The sequence below is a fragment of the Eurytemora carolleeae genome, unplaced genomic scaffold, assembly GCF_000591075.1.
Source record: "Eurytemora carolleeae unplaced genomic scaffold, Eaff_2.0 scaffold1175, whole genome shotgun sequence".
Classification (NCBI taxonomy): Eukaryota; Metazoa; Arthropoda; class Copepoda; order Calanoida; family Temoridae; genus Eurytemora; species Eurytemora carolleeae.
This window is the reverse complement of record NW_019397936.1, coordinates 73,657-91,106: the sequence shown is the minus strand read 5'-3', so window position 1 is coordinate 91,106 and position 17,450 is coordinate 73,657. Positions and strand designations below refer to the sequence as shown.

The following is a 17,450-nucleotide window of genomic DNA, read 5'->3' as shown; positions in this document are numbered from 1 at the left end:
TATCCAATAAACGTCAAAACGGCTGAACCGATCGGGCCCAAATTTTTTGTGGGACATCTATGGACCCCAGGGAAGGTTTATGAATGATTGAAATTTTAAATATTTGTCTCCGTCAAAATTCGATCTTCATTAAATTTTTGAAAATTTTGAAAATCCACGAAATTTTTGTAAAAATCCGCGAATTATTTTTGTTTTGTTTTACGATGTACACAAAGAGAACATGTTCACAATTAATTTAGAAGATGGGCACGAAGCGCTAGAAAGAAAGGCGCGAAGCGCCTTGAATTTCTAGTATTATATAATTTACTGTTCAGTGAATATACTATTAATTCAACTGTACAGTGAATATATTATCTAATGAGCTGTACAGTGATTATATTATCAAATGAAATGCACAGTGGATATATTATTAAATGAAATGCACAGTGGATATTTTATCTATTCAATTGAACAGTAGATAAATTATCTATTCAACTGTACAGTGGATATATTATCTATTCAACTGTACAGTGGATATATTATCTATTCAACTGTACAGTGAATATACTTTTAATTCAACTGTAAAGTGAATATATTATCTAATGAACTGTGCAGTGAATATATTATATAATGAACTGTACATTGGATATATTACCAAACGAAATGCACAGTGGATATTTTATCTATTCAACTGAACAGTAGATAAATTATCTATTCAACTGAACAGTGGATATATTATGTATTCAACTGTACAGTGGATATTTTATCAATTCAACTGTATAATTGATATATTATTAATCTAACTGTACAGTGGATATTTTATCTATTCAATTGTATTGTGGCTATATCATCTATTTTACTTTAAAGTGGATATATTACCTATTTTGTTGTACAGTGAATATACTATTTATTCAACTGTACAGTGAATATATTATCAAATGAAATGCACAGTGGATATTTTATCTATTCAACTGTACAGTGGATATATTATGTATTCAACTGTATAATCGATATATTATTCATTTAACTGTAAAGTGGATATTTTATGTATTCAAATGTACAGTGGATATTTTATCTATTCAACTGTACAGTGGATATATTATGTATTCAACTGTATAATCGATATATTATTCATTTAACTGTAAAGTGGATATTTTATGTATTCAAATGTACAGTGGATATATTATCTATTCAACTGTACAGTGGATATATTATCTAATGAACTGTACAGTGGAAATATTATCTAATGAAATGTACAGTGGATATTTTATCTATTCAACAGTAAAGTGGATATATTATCTATTATTCTGTACAGTGGATATATTATGTATTCAACTGTACAGTGGATATATTATTTATTCAACTGTACATTGGTTATATTATCTATTCAACTGTACAGTTAATATATTATCTATTCAACTGTACAGTGGATATATTATCTATTCAACTGTACATTGGAAACCGTAAAACGTTATATATATAAATTCTGTGTATCTATGTGTATATCTACATATTGTACATCTACGTGATATATCTACATACTGTACATCTACGTGATATATCTACATACTGTGCATCTACGTGATATATCTACATATATCTACATTCTACATATTGTGCATCTACGTGATATATCTACATACTGTGCATCTTCGTGATATATCTAAATATTGTAAATCTACGTGATATATCTACATATTTTAAATGTACGTAATATTTCTACATATTGTACATCTACGTGATATATCTACATACTGTGCATCTATGTGATATATCTACATATTGTACATCTACGTGATATATCTACATACTGTGCATCTACGTGATATATCTACATATTGTGCATCTACGTGATATATCTACATATTGTACATCTACGTGAAATATTTACATACTGTGAATCTACGTGATATATCTACATACTGTGTATCTACGTGATATATCTACATACTGTGCATCTACGTGATATATCTACATATTATGCATCTACGTGATATATCTACATACTGTACATCTACGTGATATATCTACATACTTTGCATCTATGTGATATATCTACATACTGTGAATCTACGTGATATATCTGCATACTGTGCATCTACGTGATATATCTACATATTGTACATCTACGTGATATATCTACACACTGTGCATCTACGTGATATATCTACATACTGTGAATCTACGTGATATATCTACATACTGTGCATCTAGGTGATACATCTACATACTGTGCATCTACGTGATATATCTACATATTGTGCATCTACGTGATATATCTATACATATTGTGCATCTACGTGATATATTTACATACTGTGCATCTACGTAATATATCTACATATTGTACATCTACGTGATATATCTACACACTGTGCATCTACGTGATATATCTACATACTGTGCATCTACGTGATATATCTACATATTGTGCATCTACGTGATATATCTATACATATTGTGCATCTACGTGATATATCTACATACTGTGCATCTTTGTGATATATCTACATATTGTACATCTACGTGATATATCTACATATTTTACATCTACGTGATATTTCTACATATGTTACATCTACGTGATATTTCTACATATTGTACATCTACGTGATATATCTACATACTGTGCATTTACGTGATATATCTACATATTGTGCATCTACTTGATATATCTACATACTGTGCATCTAGGTGATATATCTACATACTGTGCATCTACGTGATATATCTACATATTGTACACCTACGTATGGTATCTAATGCAGGTGAACCCCGGCGTATTGTATTTGTATGTCGCCACACATGAAGGAGTTTGTCACACTCTATAACCCTGATCCAGTATCCAGAAGACAGTATTCAGTATTCAGTAAGAATATCGTAGTTATACCAAGAACATGCAAACTTTCAAGCGTAGAAAATATGTATGTGCATTAATTCTGACAATAATCAGAGTTTTTTTTCTAAACAAAAATAACTTATATTATGTGGAAAGTCGTCAAACTATAAATCTGTAAATCTTGAATGAACCCTTTTTCCAGTTGTCAAGATAATTTGCTTATCTAGCTGTTAAGATAATCTGTCTCCAGTTAACAGGATAATCTGTCTTAGCTGTTAACAAAAAAATTGTCTCCTGTAAGCACGAAAATCTGTCTCCCGTTTTCGAGATAATCTGTATTCAGCTGTCAAGATAATCTGTCTCCAGCTGTCAAGATAATCTATCTCTAGCTGTCAAGATAACCTGTCTGCATTTGTCACATAATCTGTCTATCCAGCTGTAAATAACCTGTCTATAAAACTGTCAGATAATCTGTTTATCAAGCTTTCAAATAATCTATCTACAAAGCTGTCATTTATTTCGTTTCATCTATTTACAATCTTCGTTCTTGATTTGATAAACTAGTTCCTCCAAGGATGAAAGCCCTAAAAAATTCGAGAAAACACGGCTCGAGTCTAAGCTTTACTTACAATTTGAGCTTTCGGGTTCAAGCCGCATCTTATTTTCCACAGAATTGAGTTAAAAACCAGTTTAATATTCTATTTGGCGGATTTTCATAGTAGGAATTGACGCATTCCGGGTTTTTATGAGAGAAAGGCACTAAAACCAACCAAGGTCGGTTTTATTTTCATTGGACCTAACTCCTTAAGGTCGAGTCGAAGATCTTGCATCTGTCAATCACGTGACACAAGTTGTCGTCAGAGTTGGGTCGAAGATTGGGTCTTGAAGTCGGATTTAAGGAATTACGGCTCGAGCCGAAGTTTTTAAATCGCGGGCTCTGAAGAAATAATTGAATGTGATCCTCCAGTTTAAGAGGGTCTGTACGATACACTATGGTACCCTTTAAAACCCCCCCCCCCCCATGTAGTTTTTTTGTCCTAGCACTCTCCGCATAAATCCGGAACAATAGAAATAATAGATTTTTCCAAGAATATTCGATAAAAATTCGTCAGACGGAGACTTTAATGGAAATGCTGTATTTTGGATAAATTTGGAATTAAGTCCACATACCATTTTATTTATATAACATAGTGAACTTCAAAATCCCGAAAAAGTTTTCTTTTCAGAGTAAAAACGTTTATTTAAATCAATATCATTGTCAGAACCGAGTGAAAAATGAAAGTGTGGCATCTGAAGCGGAAAATGTGAAATCCTACCGTTAAAAGAAATGATACTCCTCGAAAATTCGAAGGATCGATTGCTGCGTAGAGAATAAGTGAAACTATGAAGCAAATCCCAGGAGCAAATGTGGGAGTGAAGACAGCTCTAAGAGCAAGTTTTTTGCTCTTATATGTTCTTGAAACTCAAGCACAGACAGACACGCGGTAAGTTACATTTTACCACAGATGAAAAGATATATAAAGAGTGAAATTTACCATAGAGTATAGAATATATATAGAGTGGAATTTACTCCAATTAAGTGTAAGCCCGTCCTTATGTTAAGTGCAGATACTCTACATTTAAGATAAGACGGGGGTGAACCTTTGGCTAGTACCTTACGAATACAATAACAAGCTGACTTAGAATTATCAGAAGGTTTTTAGTTTTTTGAATAAAATTACTAGACTGATCTTTTATATAGACTTAACTTAAAGAAAGAAAATATATCTCAAAGCTTGAGTCTTAATTATGTATTATAGTGGAAGCCTAGTCTCTAAACCAATACTGCAAAATTGCTCAAGAATACAGTCATCTTCGTAAATATCAATACAATGAAGGCGCCTTTCGATTGCAATTTTTATTTTTACTAAGCTTGCAAACAGAGTAGAAGAATGGAAGCAAACAACTGTACATGTTTTTAAGTCTACACAATTTATAGAAATTTCTAGAGTTTATTTTCAATCGTTGTTGTTGGAGATATCCCTGAAAACTTTTATTTGACTATTTTATTCATTCTTTTGACAGAGAAAAGATCTTGTTACGCTTCCGTATTTCCTCCCTCCTTCCTTTCCCCTCCCCTTTCATACCCCTCCCTTTTTGTCTGTTCCCCCAATCACCCTCCCCCCCTCTTACTTCCTCTAGTCTTTCCTTGTTTTTCTTCATATCTGAATAAATTTGAAACAGTCAGATATAAAACACACAAATTTCATTCTATGAATGCATATTGCATATTTCTGAATTACAAATTCTAATGAATTTAGTCACATACGCAAACCTTTCTCTGGATACGCAAACCTTTCTCTGGATACACAAACCTTTCTCTGGATACGCAAACCTTTCTCTGGATACGCAAACCTTTCTCCGGATATTCAAACCTTTCTCCAGATACGCAAACCATTCTCCGGATACGCAAACCTTTCTCCGGGTACACAAACCTTTCTCTGGATATGCAAACCTTTCTCCTGATACACAAACCTTTCTCTGGATACGCAAACCTTTCTCTGGATACGCAAACCTTTCTTCGGATACGCAAACCTTTCTCTGGATACGCAAATCTTTCTCTGGATACGCAAACTTTTCTCTGGATACACAAACCTTTCTCTGTATATGCAAACCTTTCTCCGGATATTCAAACCTTTATCCAGATACGCAAACCATTCTCCGGATACGCAAAGCTTTCTCCAGATACGCAAACCTTTCTCCGGGTACACAAACCTTTCTCTGGATATGCAAACCTTTCTCCGGATATGCAAACCTTTCGCTGGATGTTCAAACCTTTATCCAGATACGCAAACCATTCTCCGGATATGCAAACCTTTCTCCAGATACACAAACCTTTCTCTGGGTACGCAAACGTTTCTCCAGATACGCAAACCTTTCTCTGGATATGAAAACATTTCTCCAGATATGCAAACCTTTCTCTGGATACGCAAACCTTTCTCCAGATACGCAAACCTTTCTCCAGATACGCAAACCTTTCTCCGGATATGCAAACCTTACTCCGGATACGCAAACTTTTCTCTGGATACCAAACCATTTCTCTGGATACGCAAACCTTTCTTCGGATACGCAAACCTTTCTCTGGATACGCAAACCTTTCTCCAGATACGCAAACCTTTCTCCAGATATGCAAACCTTTCTCCGGATATGCAAACCTTTCTCCGGATATGCAAACCTTTCTCCTGATACGCAAACCTTTCTCTGGATACGCAAACCTTTCTCCAGATACGCAAACCTCTCTCCGGATACGAAAACCTTTCTCCGGATACGCAAACCTTTCTCCGGATACGAAATGTTTCCTATTTTAACTTTAATAGCTAGAGTGCCTGGCGCGGTTTGCCCAGGTGTATATTATTATCATGATTAAAGTTTATTTTCGTACATAAATATAAATTAAGATAAAATAATGTAGATAATGCTAAAATATTAAAAATTTAGAAAAGTCAAATAAAAGAATTCTGCTTATTCATTTTCTAATTTCATACAACATTCTGTTTTAAAGAAATTTAATTAGTTAAAAAAACAGTATTCAATTGTATAAACATAAGCAATTATTTAGAACAAGTTAGCACATTACAAGGGCGTATACATATTTGTCTTGTGTTTCATGTACAAACCATTGTATGAATTGTACCTAGCATTGATTGATAATGATTTCAATTAATAATTACTTTTCCCGTTCATTATCCTTGAATGGATCCTGTAATCCCACAATATATTTAGATTTTTTACTATATTTTTCGTCGTCGTTATATAATAATTTGCACTCAATTTTAAGATTTACAGATCTTTAACAAGTTTTTTATGTCTCAAATGAATCCTAAAGAATTTGTCCACAACACTGTACTCAGCTAGTTCAACTACCCTGCATAACCGGTCTGTCCCTTTAAGGAACATTAATAATAATTACTTTCTAGATCTATAAGCGGTAGGAAATAAATGTTTACATTTGAAACTTGAAAACCATGTTAAACATAGAATATTCTAGATTTTCCGGAAATAAATGTGACTTCATCTATGATGATCCGTGAAAGGTGGAACCGGTGTGAAAGGTCACCTGAAATTACGCATATGCAGCACCTTTAAGCAGTCATGAGAAGCTTGTTTATATATATATGTAAACGAGAAAACTAAATCTTGCATCCAGTGATTTGACAGGTTCAGGATTTTCTTAAGATTACCTAACATGCATGATTTTGCAACTAAGAATAAAGGTATTTAGTCTTTGAAAACAATCGAATTCATACTTCACAGCGGTCCTCAGGGTTGGGCCAGTTACTTATAAAAACTACTGCCAAACCATGTGCTCAATAGATCGGACGTGTCTAGAACTACACAAGCGTATAATTTGAGCTAGGTTCCTGAACTACCTAACACCAGTTCAAATAATTTAATATACGTTGTTGAACCTAGTTTAAAATCATGAAGTCTGGTCCCTGACAATAATAGGGATACGCAAACCTTTCTCCGGATACGCAAACCTTTCTCTGGATACGCCAACCTTTCTCTGGATACGCAAACCTTTCTCCGGATACGCAAACCTTTCTCCGGATACGCAAATCTTTCCTATTTTAACTTTAATAGCTAGAGTGCCTGGCGCGGTTTGCCCAGGTGTATATTATTATCATGATTAAAGTTTATTTTCGTACATAAATATAAATTAAGATAAAATAATGTAGATAATGCTAAAATATTAAAAATTTAGAAAAGTCAAATAAAAGAATTCTGCTTATTCATTTTCTAATTTCATACAACATTCTGTTTTAAAGAAATTTAATTAGTTAAAAAAAACAGTATTCAATTGTATAAACATAAGCAATTATTTAGAACAAGTTAGCACATTACAAGGGCGTATACAGGGGGGGGGGGGCAAGGGGGCAGTGCCTCCCCCTTTAATTCAGAGCTATCAAACTTTTAAAATCTGAAACTGAAGAGTGAAGAACATAAAAATATAGTTTGCTGTTTTTTCTCCAAGTTTTGTTTGAAGGAAAGATAAAGTAGTACTTGCGAGGTAATTATGGACTTATGTGTGATACCTTTGAAGTATCCAAGAAGCCAAATGTTTGGTATTTACAGTTCAAATTTTGCCCCCCACCCCTGGAGCTCCTAGGCAACATTTTTTTGCGCTTCAAGCAAAGGGTCCCATTCTTGATGTTTCTAGTAGACTTGACATTCACCATTAGCAAAGGGTGTAAACCCATTCTTGATATTTCTAGTAGACTTGACATCCACTAATAGCAAAGGGTGTAAACCCATTCTTGATGTTTCTGGTAGACTTAACATTCACCATTAGCAAAGGATGTAAACCCATTCTTGATGTTTTTAGTAAACTTGACATCCATCATTAGCAAAGGTTGTAAATCTATTCTTTATGTTTCTAGTAGAATTGACATCCATCATTAGCAAAGGGTGTAAACCCGTTCTTGATGCTTCTAGTAGACTTGACATCCACCATTAGCAAAGGGTGTAAACCCATTCTCGATGTTTCTAGTAGACTTGACATCCACTAACAGCAAAGGGTGTAAACCCATTCTTGATGTTTCTAGTAGACTTGACATCCACCAATAGCAAAGGGTGTAAACCCATTCTTGATGTTTCTGGTAGACTTGACATCCACCAATAGCAAAGGGTGTAAACCCATTTTCGTTGACATCCACCCTTATTATCCATAGGCATAGTTACCTCTGCCGTTTACCCGCGCTTTATATTATATCATGATGTTTGCTGAAGTGCCTAGCGAAGCCCGTAGATGTTCAAAACTTCTGAAATGTAACCCACGGCATACCCTCAAAAATACAACCAATTTTGTCCAGCCGATTCGCCAGCTATAACCAATATAGAAATATGTTATACATTAACTAAGAGTTTTATTATATGGAAGACTAGCTAAATGGCCCCGGCGTTGGCCGTGGAAAATTTTTTTTTTTTTTAATTTTTAAAAAAATTATCGATTTTTTTTTATCCTACAACATCCCCCGGCCACCCATGAGTGTCAACAAAAATTTTCAGCCCATTCGGTCAGCCGTTTGTCCGACTATAGACAACATATATATATATATATGAATGTCTTTTTTTATTATATAGATAAAAAACCTATTTTGTAGATGCCTATTAGAAGGAGGAGGGTCTACAGATAGTTTCTTTGTGAGAGAAGATCTTGGAGTTGGTTCTACACTTGGAAAACTTAGACTTAAAGGTAATATCGGGTTCTTATCCACATCTTTCAGGGACACGAGAAAAATAAACAGTTTATAAAAAGCCAAAAACATGCATATCTCATTCACACTTGATCAGACACAAGGGTCTAATGCAAGGAAAGTTAATTGCGGTCGCGTATACTCTGCGTACACATTGAAACCAGTTCTCTTTGGGCTGAATTTGTAAACAATAATAGATGCATCAGTGTTCGTTTAGTATTCGAGGAGGTTAAAAGCATTAAATTTTGATAGTTTTGATAATTCCCATAATAGTTTCCTATGACCAGAATATTTCATTGATTTTTTTATGTGAAAGATGGATCCCATGTCAGGCTTTGACATCCGTCTTGTGTTTACATTGCCGCCCAGAGACAGTACATTGCAGTACAAAAGATATGAACACCTCTGAAATAACTTTCCTTGCATTACATCCTAGATCAGACAAAGCTTTTGATAAACATTTTTCATTATGTTACCTTACTTTTTGTTGTTTTAGCTGTGCTTTTTTAGGAGAAGTTAATAAAGATATCAGGCTCAGTCTAGAGCAATCATCAGGACCAATAGGATTAGGTATCTATCTATATATCTATATATCTATCTATCTATTTATCTAACTATCTATCTATCTATCTAGATCTATCTGATGGTTCTGCTAGCCTCATCCTTAACTCTAAACTAGACAAGGAAGAATCATTGTAAAGAAAATAAAAATAAAAAAATGCTTGTTTCTTTTAATGGTCCCTAGTTCCACGGAATGGGAATCGCTCTGACAGATAAATGGTCCATTTATTCTAGATTCAATGCTTTAAATGTTTTTGTGCCAAATCTATTCTAATTTATTTCTATAAAAGAATCTATTTTAACAATGATATTGTATACTCAGGAAGGTGTTACAGGTAAAAAAAAAGATAATTGAAATTTTAAAAAATTTATGTCAGAATCACAAAAGTACAATGAACCTGTGCTTTATCAAGGTTGAATGAGACATTCAGCTGAAAATGTATTATTTTCGATTGTTGCTTCTTTATAAAAGTGACTTACGGCTTAATCCAATGGAGGATATTGTCATAATCAACACGTTTTCAGATAGAAAAACATTGATGGACACATACAGTTAATAAGACATGGTCGTATAAAATTACAGTTACATTAAATGAGAAACTTTGTCAGAAAATAAATTTAACATTTCAAATTTATTATTTCAACTTATCTTTTAGATTTTAAATTACTGTTTGAATTGCTTACAAAGCATGAAATTGAAACCTTAATCTTTACTTGCAGCAGTTCAGTGGGAATACATTTTAAAGAATACACAAATTTTAACCTTTTAAAGTACAACGTGAATTTAAAGAAAGTTTAAAGGTTTCAAAAGTAAAAATAAAACATTATGATCTCCCCCTTCTAAACTCCTTCCTTCGAAGAGAAGGGGGGGGGATCAGGAGGCCATCCCCCTCCCTTTAGTGTTTAAGTGTGAGATCAATATGGCAAATCTTCTGAAGGTCTGTAGGGGGTTTCCCCCCCCCCCCCCTTCCAGCCTGAAACNAAGGGGGGGGGGGGGGGTGACCACCTCAATTCAGCCTGAATATTCTCCAGGTCCATCAAGTGTAGCTGTGAGTGTACGATGTGATCGAATAGACGCCAATGATCCTGGGTTCAGTATTCCTATTAATATCAGGTATTTTCCCATTATTATCAGGTATTTTCATATTAATATCAGGTATTTTCATATTAATACCAGGTATTTTCATATTAATATCAGGTATTTTCCTATTAATACCAGGTATTTTCTTATTAATATCAGGTATTTTTTTATTAATATCAGGTATTTTCCTATTAGTATCAGGTATTTTCCTACTAATATTAGGTATTTTCCTATTAATATCAGGTATTTTCCTATTAATATCAGGTATTTTCCTATTAATACCAGGTATTTTCTTATTAATATCAGGTATTTTCCTATTAATACCAGGTATTTTCCTATTAATATCAGGTATTTTCCTATTAATATCAGGTATTTTCCTATTAATATCAGGTATTTTCTTATTAATATCAGGTATTTTCCTATTAATATCAGGTATTTTCCTATTAATACCAGATATTTTCCTATTAATATCAGGTATTTTCCTATTAACTAGGTAATTTCGGTGTTATCCTACAATTCGCATTGGTACTGTTTAAAAACTACTACTACCTTGTTTTTCTTTGTAAAACTAATGATTTTGAATTAACCAAGTAGATTTTCAAATACAATAGGTGGCAACAGAGAAATGGATCAATTATACACGACGTCACACGTGTCAAATATAACAAGGAAAACGAAATTTTCTCACATTGGTTTACAAGTTTCAAGATAAAATAAAAAAGTGTAAAAACAAATACTAAAGAACATATAAAGTTGCATTTATTTTACTGTAAGATGAGTAAGATAAGCACTTTATTCTAAAATTATCACTATTATTAATAATTTTGTCGGACGCAAAAACTAAGTTGTCACTTGTGACGTAATAATATCCGCTGTGCTGAGTGAACAAATTCTACGTTGCCATCTTTTGTTTCTATTTGAAATTAAGGCTTCTTTCTAAAATTAATATTTTTGACAATTTGACTTTTAAATGTCTTTCTAAACAAATTATAATTGACAAAAATGGTCCAATCGGAATTTATTAATTTTGCTTCATCTCTATTATTTCAGAGTCACTGATGTGAATGATAACGCTCCTGTTTTTGTTTCAAGTCCATACTATCTTAACATTAGGAATATAATTAACTGACAAATATTAGAACATTCATTTAATAGGGTTACCCCAAATCCATGAGACTTTAAAGACAACCCTGTTCAAATACAACGAATAGATTGTTTAATTTGTCTTCTGCTTCAAAGGAAGTGCATGAACGTAATTTTGAGCAACTCTCCATCTATAATGGGGCAGACCCAGGGTATCCTTTAACCTCGGTCTGATCATTGAAACAAATTGTTGATTTCTACTGTGCTTTCTCTGTTAAAGTGACTTGCGGATTTATTCTAATAGAAACTGAAGAATTCTGACAAGCTGGTCAGAATTCAGCAAGAATTCAGCACAATTTCTTCCATATTCATCTATCTACAGTCAACCAGAATGGGTTTACACCCTTTGCTAATGGTGGATGTCAAGTCTACTAGAAACATCAAGAATGGGTTTACAACCTTTAGTATGACTGATAAAGTCTATATGCAGTTGATATATTGTGTTTGATTAGTGAAGTGCTGACTTTTTCAAAATAATTGCGTATGCTATGCTTACACATTTCAATTCTCTTTAAAATCTTAACTGCGTTTAACATGTTTATTTGCAATGAACGTATTCCTGAAAATGTTCTGATATTCTAAAAATATGACTAGATTATTTTGAAACAGCAAATACATGTTTAGGAAATTAGAAAATGAATATGCAGAATTCATTGATTTGACTTATCAAAATAAAAAAAAAATTAATGCATCTGTGGATATCAAGATTAATGCTTGATCCTCTCTTTTTCTTAATATCGAAACTAACCTAATCTTGATCCTGATGAGTGTATAAAATTAAACCAATCAGAGTCGCGTATAAGAAGCCGATAAATTTGAAATTTTGCGCGCCATTTAACACTAATATACAGAAACGGGAGGGACTCTGTAATTAAAGAAATAGCGCCAATATAAATGTTAAATAATGATTTGCGGCAGTGAGCTTAGTCTGGTGGGATCTGTCGTCTTTACTGGAATAGCCGCAATAGATATAGGTAGAAGAGATTAATTGATTGATTTACTTTAATCCGTATGGTTTTCAATAACTTTTAATAAGACTAAATAAAACTATATTCTGCTTGTGCGTTCATTCAATATTTTTACATATAAAAAATTTTAAACGCTATTTTTTTGCAGTTATTTAATTTTGTTCATGGTCAACATTTGGCATATTGTGAGCACAGCAAATAAATAATTTGGAAAGCATTTGCTCTTCTTCGGTTAGGTTAGGTCGGGGTCACTGGAAATTACACAAAATAGCATTTTCAAATTTTTTTTTCAGATCAGCCGGGGCCTTTTTCTACTGTTGAATACTACATCCCCCCTGGACCATTCTCAGGTAAAACAAACAAAAAACAAACAAAAAAATATTGAGATACAAATGTTAAAATAGTTAAAATATTGAGATACAAATGTTAAAATAGTTAAAATATTGAGATACAAATGTTAAATAGTTAAAATATTGAGATACAAATTTTAAAATAGTTAAAATATTGAAATACAAATGTTAAAATAGTTAAAATATTGAGATACAAATGTTAAAATAGTTAAAATATTGAGATACAAATGTTAAAATAGTTAAAATATTTCAGATTATTTGGCGTTTGAAAATCCTCTGGAGGGTCGGCTTATTCTCACAAAGGAAAAATAAAATAAAAGTGAAATAAAATAAACTTAATTTTAATTAAACTCCCATCTTAAAGGGTTGTTTTCACAATTCACAACGGTACCCTTTAAACCTAGATATATACAATAAGAAGGAAAATGTTGTCGTTTTACTTTTCGGAAAAAATATTCGATTCTGACGGTTTCCTTCATCGTCTTTGCTGATAAATCCGCAATTTAATTTTCAGATAAAAGAAAATAGTCAATATTGTATTAAGAATTTCTTACCGAATTAAAATATCCGTACCCCCCCTCCCTTCCCTCTTACAACATACCTCCCCCCCTCTTTAAACATTTATATTATTTTATATATATAAATTTTAAATTTGCAATATTAAAATTGTGTTGTCTGAAGCTGCAAAGTTATGACACTTTAATAGAGGCAAAAAGGGACAGTACACCAAATGAATCGTCTCTTTTCTAGTTAAATTACGTAGATAATCCCTTCGAAATCAAAATTAAGTAAACGTTTTAAAATTTTTCTTTAAATTTGCAACTTTTCATTTATTTTGTAGAGTTTGGATTTTGAAAAACTGGAAAAATTTGAAATAAAAATAGAAGCCAGGGATCAGGGATCTCCACCCCAGGTACATAAATATTGAGATAAATAGGAAAACTGTACATAATTATATAAATAAATATGATAACTGTACATAATAAATATGATAACTGTACATGATTATATAAATAAATATGATAATTTAACAAAATTATATAAATAACTATGATAACTGTACATGATTATATAAATAAATATGATAACTGTACATGATTATATAAATAAATATGATAACTGTACATGATTATATAAATAAATATGATAACTGTACATGATTATATAGATAAATGGATATCTATGTATTTTAAGATAATTATAATTTAACTGTGAATGCAAATATAGATAAATATAAAAATTTAAAAACTGTACATACAAATTTAGTTAAATATGAAAACTGTACATGAATATTCAGATAAATATGATAACTTTACATGAATCTTTAGATAAATATTAAAACTGTACATGAATATTTAGATAGATATGAAAACTGTACATAAATATCAAGATAAATATTACATCTGTGCATGAATATTAAGATAAATGTGAAAACTGTACATAAATATCAAGATAAATATTACATCTATGATCTGCTCATGAATATTAAGATAAATGTGACAACTGTACATAAATATCAAGATAAATATTACATCTGTACATGAATATTAAGATAAATGTGACAACTGTACATGTCCGGGTACTGGACGCTGATGACCAGAATCCTGGTTTCTATTTTGACCGGTACTCTGCCCAGATACCAGATATGCCCGGGCAAGGGGTAAAACTGCAAACCTCTCCACAGAATATCCAAGCTTTTGATAAAGATTTAGGAAAGCATACCAAATAACAACCCATAGTCCCCCCCCTTACCAAATATATTTGCGTATTTTTTTAAACTATGAGTATAAAAATTACAGACGAAGACGTGACAAAATTTAAATAAGAAAGAAACCCGAATACATCTCAAATTGAATTTAAGTCAGGGGTAGCAAAAAAGAAGAAAAGGTTTTAAAGTTAGTTTTTATAGAAATTGTTCTATAATTTTCAGTTTACAGCCCAAGTAAGCTTTTTTACTGCACCTAGCTCTATGGGGAGGACTAGCCGGTGCAACAAGGTTGACGCGGTCAGACTTTATGCTTCATACAGGTTGAATTGAATTTACTTTTACTAAAGGTGCGTGAATAGTAACGTCTTTTTAACGATTTTAATCTTATGGCGAATGAAAGTGTTTATAGTATAGACGTTAATTGCTTAATGTCAAGCTATGCAAAGGTTTATTGAAGAGATTATATCCTGCTGCGACAAATCATTTATCAAGTAAATTCTAGTTAAAACAAAAATATCAAATGCCATCAATTAAGAAATTAAACAGAGAAACAATTGAAAACAAAGGCACTTAAAGAGAGAGACCATCTAGGTAACGTAGTTGAACTGAAAGTGCAGTATTGTTTAGAAAAAAGTTTATGATTCATTTGATATCAATATGACGTTTTTACGGTGTATAATTTGTAAGTAAGAGAGTAAATTCGGTTGAAAATTTTCACCACAGGATGGTCTGCAATTTTACGCCGTATAAACGTCTCATTGGTATATAATATGCTCTAAAGGTTTTCTCTATAATGCTATACACTCTCAGTTCAACTAGGTTACCTAACTGATCTCTCCCTTTAAAGGCCGAAAAACAAAAAATATATATTTTTTTAAATATTAATATTTTCCTTCCCGCACCCCACCCTACACCTCGTTACAAAGGGATGCTTTTATAAAGGTGTCAGTTCTCCAGTCTTTTACACTTTCCAGGGTTCCGGACCAGAATACAGGTAAACTTTCCAGGGTTCCGGACCAGAATACAGGTAAACTTTCCAGGGTTCCGGACCAGAATACAGGTAAACTGTCCAGGGTTCCGGATAAGAATACAGGTTAACTTTCCAGGGTTCCGGACCAGAATACAGGTAAACTGTCCAGGGTTCCGGACCAGAATACAGGTAAACTGTCCAGGGTTCCGGATAAGAATACAGGTTAACTTTCCAGGGTTCCGGACCAGAATACAGGTAAACTGTCCAGGGTTCCGGACCAGAATACAGGTAAATTTTCATGAACAGTCCTATTAATTTTTCTAAATTGAAGAACCGCCTGTTTTAATTACATATCTAAAATCTGATATGTTCGCGGAGCTGCTTAAAACTTTCACAATTGATGAGTCAGTCCTTTTAGATTATCATATTTTTGAACGTTTGTTAATTAAGCTTTCAAAATTGATACGTTTAAACTTTTAAATGGATGAACAGTGAACTAAAACTGTTAAAAACAGCCATTTAAAATTCTAAAAAGTGGTTATCAATTCGTTAAACTTACAAAATTTATACACAGTCCGTTTTAATTTTCAAAATATATGAACAGTCCGTTTGAACTTTTTAAAACTGGATGAACAGTCAATTGAAAACTGTTAAAATTAAAATAGCATTTAAAATTTTAAAATTTATAATCAGGTCAGTGAACTTACAAAATCCTATAAATAGTCCATTTACACCTTCAAAATTGATGAACAGTCCATTTACACCTTCAAAATTGATAAATAGTCCATTTAAACTTTCAAAATTGTCAAAATTTACGAAGAGTCCGTTTAAACTGTCAAAATTGATTTACAGTCTGTTTAGATGTCAAAGTTGTTGATCTGTCTGCTTAAACTATAAAAATTTATTAAAAGTCTGTTTTAACTGGCAAAATTGATGAAAAGTTCGTTTAGACTGTCAAAATTGATATACAATTCGTTTGAACTGTCAAAATTGATGAAAATTACGTTTAAATTGACAAAATTGATGAAAATTCTGTTTAAACTGTCAAAATTGTGGAACAGTCCAAATAAACTGTCAAAATTGATGAAAATTACGTTTAGATTGACAAAATTGATGAACAGCCCGTTTATACTGTCAAAATTGATGAAAATTCTGTTTAAGTTGACAAAATTGTTGAATAGTCCAAATAAATTGTCAAAATTGATGCGTGATTCGTTAAAAGCATATTATTATTTTTCAGATATTTTGAACTAAACCGTAACACAGGCAATATCTACATTAAGGTAATTTGTAAATAAAAGAAATTGAATTTTTGCAGATAACTGTGAATTCTGTAAGATCAAATAGTCTCTGAGAAATGTCAATGGTTTGCAAAGATATCGTGATTAGAAAATTATTGTTTGTGGTAAGAACTCATTCTTATAGATTTTATACTTCTGGCAAAAATTATTTGTTCTTTTTATTTCATGACAAAAAAAATATCTTTTATTTCATGATTTTTTTTCACAGGGTTCTATCCCTAGAACTGAGTTTCTGCAGCCCACGACCCTGGTTATAAAGGTAAACAGTAACCAATAATAGAAATAATTGAAATACAAATGTTAAAATATTTAAA

At 32.2% G+C, this 17,450-nt stretch overlaps 2 protein-coding genes across 2 annotated transcripts in view; both read left to right on the top strand.

Moving 5' to 3' along the window:
* The first annotated feature begins 4,053 nt into the window (after positions 1-4,053).
* LOC111716388 (uncharacterized) lies at positions 4,054-9,753 on the top strand. The gene is made up of 4 exons (XM_023491833.1): positions 4,054-4,302; positions 8,962-9,053; positions 9,565-9,624; positions 9,689-9,753. Exons 1-4 carry the CDS (start codon positions 4,202-4,204, stop codon positions 9,751-9,753), a joined length of 318 nt encoding a protein of 105 aa, XP_023347601.1. The 5' UTR covers positions 4,054-4,201.
* A 166-nt stretch (positions 9,754-9,919) lies between these two features.
* The window catches only part of LOC111716387 (protocadherin Fat 4), a 25,010-nt gene continuing 17,479 nt past the window's right edge, over positions 9,920-17,450 (top strand). Inside the window, exons 1-11 of the mRNA XM_023491832.1 lie at positions 9,920-9,950; positions 10,648-10,729; positions 11,747-11,809; positions 12,758-12,813; positions 13,101-13,157; positions 13,411-13,466; positions 14,005-14,070; positions 14,710-14,869; positions 15,808-15,859; positions 17,076-17,118; positions 17,345-17,395. Of these exons, the coding sequence (XP_023347600.1) occupies positions 9,920-9,950; positions 10,648-10,729; positions 11,747-11,809; positions 12,758-12,813; positions 13,101-13,157; positions 13,411-13,466; positions 14,005-14,070; positions 14,710-14,869; positions 15,808-15,859; positions 17,076-17,118; positions 17,345-17,395 (717 nt within the window). The remainder of the gene's footprint in view (positions 9,951-10,647; positions 10,730-11,746; positions 11,810-12,757; positions 12,814-13,100; positions 13,158-13,410; positions 13,467-14,004; positions 14,071-14,709; positions 14,870-15,807; positions 15,860-17,075; positions 17,119-17,344; positions 17,396-17,450) is intronic.